At 33.5% G+C, this 15,031-nt stretch overlaps 1 protein-coding gene and 1 pseudogene across 2 annotated transcripts in view; one reads left to right on the top strand and one right to left on the bottom strand.

Annotated features, from left to right (window-relative positions):
• The first annotated feature begins 568 nt into the window (after positions 1-568).
• Positions 569-2,500, top strand: LOC112639819 (annotated as a pseudogene).
• Positions 2,501-4,117: 1,617 nt separating this feature from the next.
• LOC105258076 (fatty acid synthase-like) overlaps positions 4,118-15,031 on the bottom strand; it is a 31,851-nt gene continuing 20,937 nt past the window's right edge. For both annotated transcript variants that reach the window (XM_025414806.1, XM_025414807.1), the window contains exons 5-10: positions 10,781-11,240; positions 10,327-10,690; positions 8,766-10,249; positions 6,598-7,523; positions 5,977-6,213; positions 4,118-5,444 (exon numbers count right to left, since the gene is read on the bottom strand). In XM_025414806.1, the coding sequence (XP_025270591.1) occupies positions 5,343-5,444; positions 5,977-6,213; positions 6,598-7,523; positions 8,766-10,249; positions 10,327-10,690; positions 10,781-11,240 (3,573 nt within the window). In that variant the 3' untranslated portion in view covers positions 4,118-5,342. The remainder of the gene's footprint in view (positions 5,445-5,976; positions 6,214-6,597; positions 7,524-8,765; positions 10,250-10,326; positions 10,691-10,780; positions 11,241-15,031) is intronic.

Consider the following 15,031-nt stretch of genomic DNA (forward strand, 5'->3'; position numbering starts at 1 on the left):
ACGAGCATTAGTCAAGAGGGAGATCAGTTCGACTCGAGATACTTTCTACTGTATTATGTCCACAAGCGGATGTTCAGTGGATGTACAATGGATATCCTTGTGCTATCTGGGCACTGGTGCTACCGGCATTTCGTGCACATAGCACGGAACAAAACCAGAAACTGTGCACATTATATATTATCCTCCGTGAACATTCATGGAATGGCTTTGTAGTTCATGTCGACGTTTTCAATGTTCGTAGAGGGAGTATCGCTTTCAGGAATCATCTAAAAGCAGGCCATGATACTTCTCAGTCTTCTCTCTGATACCAAGGCTGTGTTCCAAAATTCACTGCCAGTACTGAAAATCTATAGTGTACGTCACGTAAACTATAGATTTTCATTAGTGGCAGTGAATTTTGGAACGCAGCCCAAGAAGGAGCATAGGTGCTAAAGGCTATAGCACACACTTTCCATAAGACATAACAATAAGGTTTCGACCAATCACGTTGCTCAATTTGGTTACGGACGGCCAAATTGAGCAACGCGATTGGTCGAAACCTTACTGTCATGTCTTATGGAAAGTGTGTGCTATAGCCTTAAGCGTTTGACATGTTTGAGAAATTAGGTTAAACATAAGCTGAAGAAATAAACAATGACGACGCAAGAAGTAAATAAAACGAAGAAGAGAAGTACACAAAAGGAAAATATAATTAATAGAGAAGAAAACAAGGTGGACAAGCCTGTTGAATTGTGAGTATATTTATAAATTGCATTTATTAAATTATAAATATTTGGGACACACACCGGTCTTCTACATTTATAAGTAATCGGATACATAATATACAAATAAAAAAACATTATTATTTTGATAAAATTGCTTTTGCTTAAGTAATTAAGTAATTATTTAATTTATTTAATTTATTAATATTTATAAAATTTACTTTATTTAATTTATAAAATTATATTAATTATATTAAATTAATAATAAATTAATAATAATAAAATTATATTAATTATATTAAATTAATTTATAAAATTTATTTATAAAAGTGAATTAAAAGTATACGATCCCTATTTTCAATTTAATAGGAAATATGGACCTGTTGTAACTTTTCCATATCAAAGAGTGTGGTCTAGATGCATTCTGATACTAGGTATTATTAATAGTTTGATATAATAGCAGACAGGCCAAGGAAGTATCTTTGGCAAAGCAGAACGATGTGCTGGTAAGTTGTACACAGAATGTAGACTGTTCTGTGGATTATAGAGAGTTAGAAAAATACTCTGGCTGTGTATCAGAGAAATGTAGCAGAGTCGTTACCGATAAACTTGTCTCGACAACAGAGGTAGATGTTTTACTGAAGCTAGCAAAAGCTGGATTAGATTTGGCTGGATCTGATGGCGGTGCTAGTATTCTGGATCTTCATTCTGGCTCTCTTAGCAAAGGATTTATCAATATTTACAAACATCCAGCAGCAAAGAAGTTATTTAATAATATGGATTTAACAATTTATAGGTATGATTCTTCTTAATTCTATATGAATATTGTGAGAATTAAATGTAAAGAAAAAAACAAAAATTCTTGCAGAATTTTCTAAAATTAGTGACACAAAAATGGATTAAATTTGTTAGATACATGTAAATAAATTATTTTTATAAATATTCCAGATCTAGCTTTTAAAATAAAAATACATATTCAAGTAACAGAATTATTACATACATAAATCAACATTTAAACACATATGCATATCTTATTGTATATTTATCATATATCTAATATTTAAGTGATAAAAGATACATATTTAAATTAATAATATATTGCGTTTAATTTAGGGTAGTGAAAACGAAAATACAACATGCAGTGGCACACAATTTTGGAGTAGATATAGATAAAATCTATCTAACTAAACCTACATTTTTTTCGCGAATAATTAATAAACCTGCAAAACCATACATGACGAATATTGGCATCCACATGTTGATAAGGTTTGGTTTTAAACATTATATAATACTCTTAATTAATACAATTATACAAATATAAAGAGCTCTTCTTTTTTTTAACTTTTAACGATTAAAAAAAAATTAAAATGTAAAATTTTAGAAGACATATGAATCGTTTCATTATACATCACTGCTGTATTTAAATGATTATGAAAAAAATTTCGAGGATGGTCGGTTTGTATTCATCGACCAGAACAATGTCAACTCAACAATAGAATCAAGAAAAGGTAAGATTTACATCCGATTAAATAAATCTATCCTGTATGTAAAAATAAAATAATGATTTAACATTATTTGTTCACAGGCAAAATCTCGATTTTCACCTCGGGGAGTGAAAATTTGCATTTAGTTAAAAAAGTAAAATCTGGTATTCGTTATGCTTTAACAGTCTCTTTCACGTGCGATAATGATGCCGCGATATTCGAATCGCATTTTACCGATGCATTAAATTAAATTATTTTGTTAGTATTTCATTGTATATAGTGTTCTTTTATCGAGTATATATATAAGTTTCCATTATTCATTTATAATTCTTATAATATTCATTAATAATTTGCATAAAGAAAATATCTAAAAAAAAATCATTAAATATAAATTTGTTTAATCAAATGCGATAAAATGTCAATTATTTATGCTATCTGTTAAAAATGCATTTATGAATCTTTCAAAAATATTAATAGTAATAAATCTTTTTTTTCTTAATTATATTTTTCTTGTAGTTTACATATAATTGATCAATTAAAAACGAGACTTATCTCTCGATGGAAAGAAATCTGTGTTGTGTCATCAGCATAAGTTGTTATACTAGAAGATTTAGCAACATGACGCGCAATTGTACCTGCGTTTATAATTCTCAATCGACTAACAATTAATGGTTCAAAACGATGCTACGAATTCCACGTTATGAATTGCGTTTCGATTTCTTTGTCGTTATAAATAATTTCTGTCATTTGTTGTATTTGCGTCATGTTTTCCTTTGATGCCGAGCATATTAGACACTCAGGTTCACACACTTGAAATAATGAAAAATCATTAATCTTCGCAGAATGACTTCCATGTATGAATCGAAATTCAGGACTGTCTTCGGCATCCTCGCTGGATTGCTTCTTACATTCCAAACTCACAATTGTCTGTGCCGCTATTCGCCTATATTATCTTATGTGTAGATTATCGAAATGATTTCTTTTATAAATTTCATTAGATTCACATGTAATCGAACATCATCATAATAATAGGAGTACAAATAAGTCTCCGCCGTTTTTTTATCAAAAATTGAGCATTTATTGCGAAAGAACGGTACCTTATGTTTTATTCAAAGTATTGTCCATCGCTAGCCACTACTTTTTCCCATCTTTCTGGCAGCATACGGATACCGCGTCGGAAGAACTCTTCATCTTTTGAGGCTATCCACGAATCAACCCAATTTTTGGTATCTTCATATGATGTGAAGTGCTGCTCAGACAGGCCATGTGCCATCGATTGGAACAAGTGACAATCCGATGGGGCAATGTCTGGTGAATACGGTGGGTGGGGTAGGACTTCCCAATTGAGTGTTTTCAAGTAGGTTTTGACCGGCGCCGCAACATGTGGACGAGCATTATCATGCAGGAGAATAATTTTGTCTTGTCTGGAATAGTAGTGGGCGCGTTTTTCCTTGAGTGCTCGGCTCAATCTCATCAATTGTATTCGAGAGCCCCAGTAATGATTTCGTTCGGTTTGAGCAACTCATAATACACAACACCAAGCTGATCTCACCAAATACACAACATGAGTTTTTTTTCATGAATATTCGGCTTGGCTGTCGATGTTGAAACATGGCCACGTGGTCCCCATGATTGTCTCTTCTTTGGGTTATCGTAGTGGATCCATTTTTCATCACCAGTGACTATACGATGCAAAAAACCCTTTCGTTTATGCCTATTGTACTCCTATTAAAGGAAGATATTGTTTATATAAGTTTTTTTGAAAATTTATTTGATTATAATCAGAGAGTTTCGGAGAGATAAATATATTTTATATAAATTTGCATTAATTTGTATATTATATACCTACGATGAATAAGTATACATTTTGAAAATTAACACAAATATATACACAATATCTTGAAAGTGTTAATAAAAAATACAGACAGTATATATTTACTTAATAAGCCAAACTTTTAATCGTTAAATGGAAATATAAATTACATATTGTGCGATAAATCTTGGAATAATGTCTCTTCACTAATTATATTTTCATTATATCGAATGTGAAGAGTCAGTAATTAAAAAGTGTATTAAGCAATGCATTGATATATCTTGTTGTTATTTACAATTTCATTATGCTATATAATGATGAAGCATTGCAGGTATTTGATTTAAGCGGGTCGATCACGTTATTTCTAGCATTTAATGCTAGAAATAACGAGATCGAACCGCTTAAATCAAAGTATCATTAATTACTAAGTAAGTGGAGAAAAAAATAAATATAATATATAATTATATAATTTAAATAAATAGACACGCGCAAATGCGCATTAAATTTGTGTCCTCTTTGAAAATATCACGGTAAAGCTTATACAGTCTTAAAAACAAATTACTGATCCCATGTACTTAAAAATTATACGAACTTATTATATTTAATTTAAATTAATTAATAATAAGGGAAGTACTAGTATACCATTTTAAAAAGCTGTGTCTCGTGCATTTCTCATTTTGTACGTTTTACTTGGTTGCAAAGAGATTTTCTGGTTTGTAATATTGGAGAGGACATGAGAAGAGATATATATGCAAAAGATTCCTATGTAAAGATGTATCACTTTATACAGCACAAAATCTGCTATTGCGGCAATGTGCAAAGAATTTGCAATCATTTGATCACGTCAATGTAATTATGTGATGAAATATATTCTACAACGTTCCTGCAACCTTGTGAAGATTACGTTCTACCGCATAACGGTTGCAGGAACGTTGTAGAATATATTTCATCACGTAATTACATTAACGTGATCATATGATTACAAATTCTTTGCACATTGCCGCAATAGCAGATTTTGTGCAGTATAAAGTGACACATCTTTTCATAGGAATCTTTTGCATATATATCTCTTCTAATATCCTTTCCAATATTACAAACCAGAAGATCTCTTTGCAACCAAGTAAAACGTACAAAATGAGAAATGCACGAGATACAGCTTTTTAAAATGGTATACTAGTACTTCCCTTATTATTAATTAATTTAAATTAAACATAATAAGTTCGTATAATTTTTAACGGTCTCGTGTTATGCGTGAAGTCATTCTCTTAGACATGATAACATTTTTACACGAATTCTAATTGTTACACGCTTCATTTTAACGAACGTTTTCTCGCGTTTTACAGATTATGCTTGCAAGAGACTTGCGATCCTCTTTGCGCTTGTCCCCAGTAATATCGTTCTGTGATTGCCATTTACTTCTTCCACTCTTACAGGTTGTACGCAGATCTGAAAAAGAGCAAAATATGTATAAATCTTTAAGTATATGGTTTGCATATTGTTTCTTTTATATGTGAAAGAAAGATTGAGAGAATTATTTAGCTTTCAAAAAATATCTATCAAATATATAAAAATGTTTATCAACATTTTATTTATTTATTCCATTGATTTTTAATTAGATGTGGCAGATGTGGTAAATATTTATGTTAATACACTCCCAATTTTCTATTTTTCGAATAATTATATAATAAATATAGCATTAAAAAAACGGAATATATTCGATAAAAATTTTTAAAAATATATTGGAATAAAAATTTTTGAATTCTTTTTTAATTTATAATCAATTCATAATTTTAAAAGAAATTTGAAGAGGAAAGGGAAAAATAATATTAACTATTAAATATTAATAATATTAATATTAAATAATAATTTTTTAATTAATAATATTAATTAAAAATAATATTAATATTAAGGAAATATAAAAATAATATTGCGCATAAATTTAACAAAAGAAACGAAAAGACGGAAATAAATCTCTTACCTGTGATAAATTGTGATCTTCTGCTATAGGTATAAAGTTTTCTTTAGCCTTAATTAGTGTCACTGGTCCTTCAATTTTTTTATCCGGAGAATACATTGTAGCGGCCGCCAATTTTTTCAACAGAAGATATCCAGCGACTTTTAAATCTTCTTCCACAAACGCAGTGTTACCTATTATCTCTAACATTTTGTCAAACATCTCTTCCTCCGATTTGCTCTGCTTCAGAACCTCGTATGCCTGGAATGAAACATATAGATTATAAAATAATTCGATATCTCGATTATACATATATGCACTCTGATTATCTATGCGTGGATATTTATGGATCATTTTTATGTCATCATAAACAATAAAATGTTAACAATAAAAATGAAGAAAAAAACACGTAAGTCATTTAATAGTTATTATCAAACAATTCATTACTTTTCAAAAGTAAACAAAAATCATGAATTATTTATAAACAATAAACATTTAATTGTATATATTATATATTATGCATTGACATCTGAATCACTTTTGCAGAAGTAAATGACATTATTCATGACACAACTTTGCACAATACATCCGAGCTGAACTTGATGACATAGAAGAAGACAGATGTGCAGAGATCATGGTACTCACTTCCGGATAAGTAACATTCTTGTTAAATTGAATGCTGAAATACGCCAATGATTTCATACAGCCTTCGGAAACGAGGTAGTTCGATGTATCTATTTTGCCGATCATTTCGCATTGTTGTCGCATAAACTCTATTGAACCATCGATTAGACTTAGACTGACTTTCTCTCCAACGAACTCCAACTGCAGAGTCATCTCGATAGCGATGCAAGTTCCAAACGAGTATCCTGCCAGGTGATAAGGTCCCTTCTTTTGAACCTCCCTGACTTTCTTGATATAAAACTCGGCCAATTCCTGTATTGTATCATGCGGCGCACGTTCGACGCTTTGCAGACCCCAAAGTGGTCTGTCAAGTTCCTTGGCTACGTGTTCCAACGGTTTGATCAGACCCTCAATCGCGTGAACGATAAATAGTGGCGTTCCATTTGCGCTCTTTGTTTTCAATTGGACGAGAGCTTCCTTGGGCAGCACTTCACCCGGCCATTGCAATATCAGCATATTACTGGCAGCATTTTCGTCCGAATTTACGGTAGCTTTCGCGACAGCAAGTTGCTTACTCGTCTCGCCAGTCGATGAAGATAATTCTTCTAATTTGGCGAATGTCAAGGCGCGGATCTCTTGAGGCGACAGCACGATATTGTAATTTCTTTCAAGAGTATGTTTTATTTCTGCGCCCATCAATGAGTCCATACCCAAATCGGCCAGAGTACCGTTGACTAAACTGACGTCTTTAATATCAAAGATATTGGCGACAGCTCCAATGAGACCAGCTTTGTTACCGTCATTCGTGGATTTGTGTTTCTCCGCCAATACTGCGGAACATAGCACCGGATGCGGTTGTTGTAGGAACATATCCATAGTCGCCAGGCAGCTCGTCATGTGTTGTGGCATAGTACCACAAACTTTTGTGTCGTTATTTCCCTTCGTTTCTAAAAGAGTAACAATTGTATAAGTAATAGATCATATAGGGTGGTTTAAAAGTCTGGAAACGGTCAATTATCTCCGAAAATAGTGGACCTGTGGGAAAATGTTTCAGACAATAGTTGTAGGGTTTTAAGTGACGCATTACACAGTAATATTACTATGACTTTGAAGTGTTGTTAAGGTCACGTCAAGACCACCTTCAATTTCTTAAACAGAACCCCCTATTTTTTATTACGGGTTCTTGTAGCTTATCTCGAGAGCTTTCCAAAACATTATAATTAAGTATTCTTTTATTGAATACTTTCCGAGTTATGAGACTTGAAATCATTTCTTAATTTTACATAAACCGTAAAATATCTTGTAAAATATGTATTTTTTGATTATTTTACCTTAATACTTTTATGTACAAAATAATGAGAGGAATTGGTGTAAAGAAAACACATAGTTATTTTTAAGAAAAAATATGTAATTGTTAATTGCAAATTACATTTTTTTCTTTGAAACAACTATGTGTTTTCTTTACACCAATTGATTCCTCTCATTATTTTGTGCATAAAAGTATTAAGGTAAGATAATCGAAAAATGAATATTTTTTTTAAAAAAATGAATATTTTTCTATTTTATGGTTTATGTAAAATTAGAAATGATTTCAAGTCACATAACTCGGAAAGTACTCAATAAAAAAATACTTTATTATAGTATTTTGAAAAGCTCTCGATGTAAATTACACGAATATGTAATTAAAAATAGGAGATTCCATTTAAGAAATTTAAGATGATCTTCATGTAACCTTAATAATACTCTTCAAGATCATAGTAATATTACTATGTAATGCCTCACTTAAAACCCTACAACTTTTGTCTGAAACATTTTTCCACAGGACCACTATTTTCGAAGATAACTGACCATTTCCAGACTTTTAATCCTGTATAAAATGCAACGTACAATGATTTTAGAACAATAATATACGTGCATGTGCATGCATATGCTTAATTTCTAATTTTTTATCGTTATTATCTTTCTTTTATCGTTATTATCTTTCTTCGGAATAAAAGAAATCATGCAATCATCGCTATCATTGCTCAATGAAATTATTAATGAATATGAATGCTTTTTAAGATAAAATAAAAGGATGGATTTATAGAAATAAAGGCTCGCAAAAATTAGGAAATTACAGATCCAGGAAGTTATCTTAAGACAGACCCGAATCTTTCAAAGAAACTACATTTCGTATACATGTGATATACCTATGATTAAGCCAACATCTCTAATGACACCCCATTGAATAGCCAGACCAGGTAAACCATTGGCTTGCCTCTGCTCTATCATTCTTTCCATAGCTGAATTGGCAAAACCGTAATTGGTTTGACCAGCATTGCCACGGCCACACGATACTGATGAGAATACCACGAAGTAATCGAGCGATGGACAAGACTTCCTCGATACCGCATCCAAATTTCTTGTACCGTCGACTTTTGGCAGGATCACCATTTTGAAGTCGGCCTCCGTCAAGTTCTCAATTAGCGCGTCGCACAGGACAGCTGCGAGGTTGAATATGCCACCCACCGGAGCCAATCGATTGCTTTCTTGAATCAGGCGTTCCGTACCCGATACAGTTGTAACATCTGCGGTGGAGATGAAAATCTTGACGCCATTCTCGCGCCAGCGTCGCACGCACAACGACTGATAACCGGTGCGTATGCCTGAGCGTGACACGAGAACGATGAACTTGGCGCCACGGGCTATTATCCAGTTGGCCAACTCCAGACCGAAGCCACCGAGGCCACCGATTAATACGTACGACTTCTCCGGATTCATGTAAGTACGAGGTATGGCAGCTACTATCTTAGGCATGGGCGGGACACGTCTCTTCGGCTCTTCGTCCTGAATCTTCAATAATACCTTGCCAATATGTTTGCCGGTCGCCATGAATCTGAATCCCTGCTCGAGCTGCTGCTCCGAAAAGACGGTCGAAGGTAAAGGACGCACCACACCGTTCTTGATTCCTTCTGAAACGAGTCTTGCCACTTCCTTCTTTTTCGCGCAATGGTCGAATAGCATGTCCAAAAATACCCCATGGAAAGCCGTATTTTTCAGAAACATGGACATTCCTACGTTGTTGTCATTCGATAGATCGTACCTGCCAATCTCGAGGAAACGACCGTACAACGCGAGACACCGTACGCTGGCTTGCAGCTTCTCCTCTGCCAGCGAGTTCAGCACCACGTCAACTCCACGTCCTTGGGTTTCGGTGAGTATCAGATGTTCGAAGCTCGTGTCCCGAGAATTGCCGATATGTCTGTCGGTCAATTGAGGGAAGATTTTCTTAAGATATTCCCTCTTCTCAGTTGTGCCAACAGTGGTGAAGACTGTGCAACCGGCGTGCAGGGAGATGACGATAGCGGCTTGACCGACGCCGCCTGTGCCAGCGTGAATCAACACACTTTCGCCCGCTTTTAGCTGACCTCGTACGAACAGAGCGTAATAACTGGTTGCGTAAGCCATAGGTATTGTCGCAGCCTGCTCCAATGTCCACTTGTCGGGTACCTCCCAGAGGAAATCGAGATCCGCCACTATGGTCGTCGCCAGTCCTCTAGCTTCGACAATACCCATCACGCGACGTCCATCCGCATCTCTCCCGGAGAACTCCAATCCCAATATACAATCCTCCGTGGCCATTTTTCCTGGCAGAGCGTCCGGTGGCAGCTTTCCGGTCGCCAGCATGATATCTCTATAATGTAACATGTTTCATCCAGGTCGTCTTCATCTCTAAACGAATAATTCAAGATAATCTGAGTGAAAATTTACTTGAAATTTAAAGGAGCGTAATACACGCTGCAGAGCGTTGTATTTGAAGAATTTTCGGGCCGATAGTAACTCAACGGGCCTTCGATCCATCTCAAACTGCTCAAGTCTCCTCGCATCAACGAGTTTACATAAGCGTGCTCCACCTGCAGGGAAGACACATTGCTCTGTTGATCCAACAGCAAGTGCGTATAGCTGCCCCATTGACCTCCCTTTAACACGTTGGCCACCAATCCCTTATCCAACTGCTCTGCATAGAATTGCGTGGATAAACTGAACTTGGGAGCGTTCTTGTCCTGGATAAAAACATAACGTGCGTTCGTACCGCCAGGCTCTCTTCGTATACAATTCATGAGTCCGACTAGACCTACAAACAGAGAAATGATTTATGTTTTGTTAACATAATACAATCAAGAAAATTGTTTAAACGTTGCTTTATGCTAAAACTAAATTTTACCGAGTAACGGTTCCTGGGATACAAGAAGCACTTGTTGATTCTCGCTGTCAGCTTTCTTCAGTGCCGCTTTTAAACCCTCCAACCACGAGAAATTTTTCTCCACCATCTGTATTATAGTTGGTTCCTTGCTCTTCTCAAGTTTTTTCAGCAACAGATAAGTCTTTCCTACGGGATCGATCTGTTTCGCGACCAATATTAGGTCTGTTTGCTTCAGCGCGAGTTTAAGATTCAATTGTGCGGCGGTCTCTTCCAGGAGAACGAAACCGTTGGGTTTCAAAGCAGCCGCCAGATTTTTCAGAACATCATAAGATTTGTTGGATATAAGATCCGCTGCTATTATGAAATTCATATTCTGAATGGAAGATACATCATTCGTATCCTCCGCCATAATTTCAATATCCACTTGGCTAGAAACTGTTGCATAATTACTGGGAGACCCAGCAATCAATTTTAAATCGAGCTGAAATAATAAAAACACAATTTTTTGTAAAATAAATTTACTAAGTATACAGGGTGTTTCAGATCACCTGTACCACCCATTTAAAAACTAAGTGAAAGTTCTCTTAAAAGAGAAGTGATTATTTCAAAAGGGCAAAAACATTTTGTTCCTAAATCGGGTGATAAAATCGGGTAAATAATGAGAAGAATCAATTGGTGTAAAGAAAACATAAAGTTGTTTTTAAGAAAAAATATAGAATTGTTAATTGCAAATTACATATTTTTCCTTAGAAACAACTATGTGTTTTCTTTACACCAACTGATTCCTCCCATTATTTTGTACATAAAAGTATTAAGGTAAGATAATCGAAAAATGAATATTTTACAAGATATTTTATGGTTTATGTAATATTAAGAAATAATTTCAAGCTTCATAACTCGAAAAGTGCTCGATGAAAAAATACTTTATTATAGTGTTTTGGAAAGCTCTCGAGGTGGTAAGCTACAAGAATATGCAATGAAAAATGTGGAGTTCCATTTAAAAAAATGCACTTCCGGTCTGAATCGCCTATTTCCGGCCGGAAGTAGAAGTTGAAAATATCACTATTCGATAGAGCGCACCCGATTTATAAAGAAAATGTTTTTACTTTTTTGAAAAAATCACTTCTCTAGTTTCTAAATGGGTAGTACAGGTGATATGAAACACCCTGTATATTGAGAGATTCCCTCTAAACGTGATAGATATTGAAACGCTGATAGATATTGAAGATATACATTATTTATCTTCAATGCCTATTTACTTGAAAGAAGAAAAATGGTCCCGGCAATTGATTTCTTGATTTTATAATATATGATTTTATAATTGCTTCGTCATCTAAGGTCCTAAAAAAATTACCTTTTCAAAACAAGGTAAAAAAAAGAAGTCGAGTCATCTCAGTAGTAAAACATTATTGTATAGAACTATTTTACAAAAAATTATTTTAATAAAAAATTGCTGTATTAAAAGAAATTGTGTAAAATAATTGTCATAACTATCTACAAAAATTAATGATATATTTAAATAGAAAATTACGTCGAGAATAAAAGAGGGCGATTTTATTTTGTTTATCAACAGAGTGTGTGTGTGTGTGTCTGTCTGTGTGTGTGTTAGATGTTTGTTAAAACTGTTGTTAAAACTTGACGCTACTGAATAATATACAAATAAATTTGGCAGCGTGAAGTTTTTTAATAATTAAAATTTTTTAAATTACGTGCTACATGAATCAATTTCATCGTTGAAGAAATCGGGATTCTGACTTTTACGACAAAGATGTAATAACTTTCGACGAAAATATAAACATAATTTTTCTTCATCTAATTATTTATCTGCAGTCAATCACATCTAACACACACACACACACACACAGACAGACAGACAGACACACACACTATTGATAAACATAAAATAAAATCGCACTCTTTTATTCTCGACGTAATTTTCTATTTAAATATATCATTACCCCAATAGCCAAGTCTGCTAAAGCAGATCTTGTCAGGGAATCTGTTACAAATTGTTGTCGACAGAAAGATTACAGAATCGATGCAGATTCTGATATATCATGTGATGTCAGCAGAATGTCAACAGAAATATAACAAAGCTTGTTAACATAATCAGTTACCAGATTGGCAGCAAAAATCGAACAGATTCTGCCGGCATAACTTAGTGGCAGATTGGTGGCAGAAATTGAACAGGATCTGTGCGATGCAATTTGACAACAGATTGTCGGCAAAAATCGAGCAGGATCTGCGCATACAATCTCTGATAGCAGATTGATGGCAGAAACGGAACAGGGTTTGCATGATTCGATAATTCCTTCACTTACCGCTACGCGAGCTGTACTTTTTCGTAATTGAATTTCTGTCAGAAATATATATAAAGTCGCAAATATGAATAAAAGACTAAAAATGTAGTAATTATTTTAATTTCTATCACTTTAATTTCTGATATCTGATACAAGCAAATGAGAGTCAGAATATTAAACTGATTGAAATCAATATGATAAATGAAAAATTATTCATGTACTGCCTATTTAAGGCATAAAGCAAGAATTTAATTCTAAATATAATAAATTAGTCTCAAGTCAATTCATCTCAAGTTTTACAAGTTACATTTACTTTTATCATTTACTTTATTATTAATTTAATTAAATTGAATTAGTTCTTCGCTATATGAGATATATCTACGATATAACATATTACATATATGTCATTTTCTAGAGAAAATTCTAATTAACTTGCCGATAATATTGTTATTTAGCACCTGTAATAATCAATTGTGTTGCATTTATATAACATTAATAAAAGTAAGCGCAAATCTTGTGAAGTTTCTGCTGTCAATTTGTTATCATGCGCAGATTCTGCTCGGTTTCTGCTGACAATCTAACATCAAATTGCATGCGCAGATCCTGCTCGATTTCTGCCGACAATCTGATATCCGATTCTGTGAGCAGGTTCTGCTAGCAGATTAGAAGCAGAATGAGGACGCAGTAGATGTCATTCTGCTGACATGGTTTGATCAAATCTGTTGCCAGTCTGTCGACATACTGCTTACATTTTGCTTATTGGGTAATTTTTATAGATAATTATGACAACTATTTTACACAATTTTTTTTAATACAGCAATTTTTTATTAAAATAATTTTTTGTAAAATAGTTTTATACAATAATGTTTTACTACTGATTGTGAGATGACTCAACTTCTTTTTTTTACCTTTTTTTGAAAAGGTAATTTTTTTAGGATATCACTAATTTTTGTAGACAATTAAGAAATAACTATTTTGCACATTAACTTTGTTTAATGTAACATTTTTGTAGTTTAAATAATACTATGTCTTGTGCATAAAACAGTTTTTTACAATAACATAAAATTTTTTACAATTTAATACTGACACATGATTAACTTTTTTATACTTTTTAAAAAAGTAATTTTTGAGGATATGTTAAATATCCAAATAAATAAGCAAAGAATCCGCCACCAGCCCCGTCATTTCATTAAAATATGACGATCTTCTCTACTTAATATACTTTTTGCAAACTTCGTAAAGTTAAAATATTAACAAAGCTACATTCCTCAATTAATTACAGGTAAAGTTCATTTTAATAAAATTTTAATTTTAGGTTTAGTTACAAACCTTCGACATTTTCAATGAAGAAAAATCGTCTAGATCTCTAAATAACTTTAGAAATCTGTTATTAATGTAACTAGATAGTGTGATAGTGCAGGAGACTGCATATAGGATGAGTTTTATTTCGTGTACCAATTTTTTTATGTGAGGGATTACTGCCTAGGTAGCAAGCACACGTCATTTTGACGTTCCAAACTAATCATTTTTGGTCATATGTTGTCAAAATGACTGATTATTGTTATATGACTTTATATTGACGTCTTGCTATAATATTATTTTGACGTCATTTTTCAGTCATGAAGTGACGATTATTTTATTATGAACGTCATTAGTTTGTATATCGATCCCATAAAAAAAATCTTTAAAAATTTTTTATATGACATGACTTATTTCGCGATCAGACTTTATATATACAGGGTGACCCATTTTAACTTAGGCAGCCAAATAACTCGAAAAATAAGCACACTACGAAAAAATGGTTACAATCAAAATTTCGTCATTTCGAGGGGGACGTACAATGACGTTAAAATCAGCCCCCTCACCTCTCCCCCTGGGCGGTGAGGGGGGGCAAGTTTGAAATCTTAAATGGAACCCCCTATTTTTCATTGCATATTCTTGTAGCTTATCTCGAGAGCTTTCCAAAACACTA

The sequence above is a fragment of the Camponotus floridanus genome, unplaced genomic scaffold, assembly GCF_003227725.1.
Source record: "Camponotus floridanus strain SB8 unplaced genomic scaffold, Cflo_v7.5 scaffold113, whole genome shotgun sequence".
Lineage (NCBI taxonomy): Eukaryota > Metazoa > Arthropoda > Insecta > Hymenoptera > Formicidae > Camponotus > Camponotus floridanus.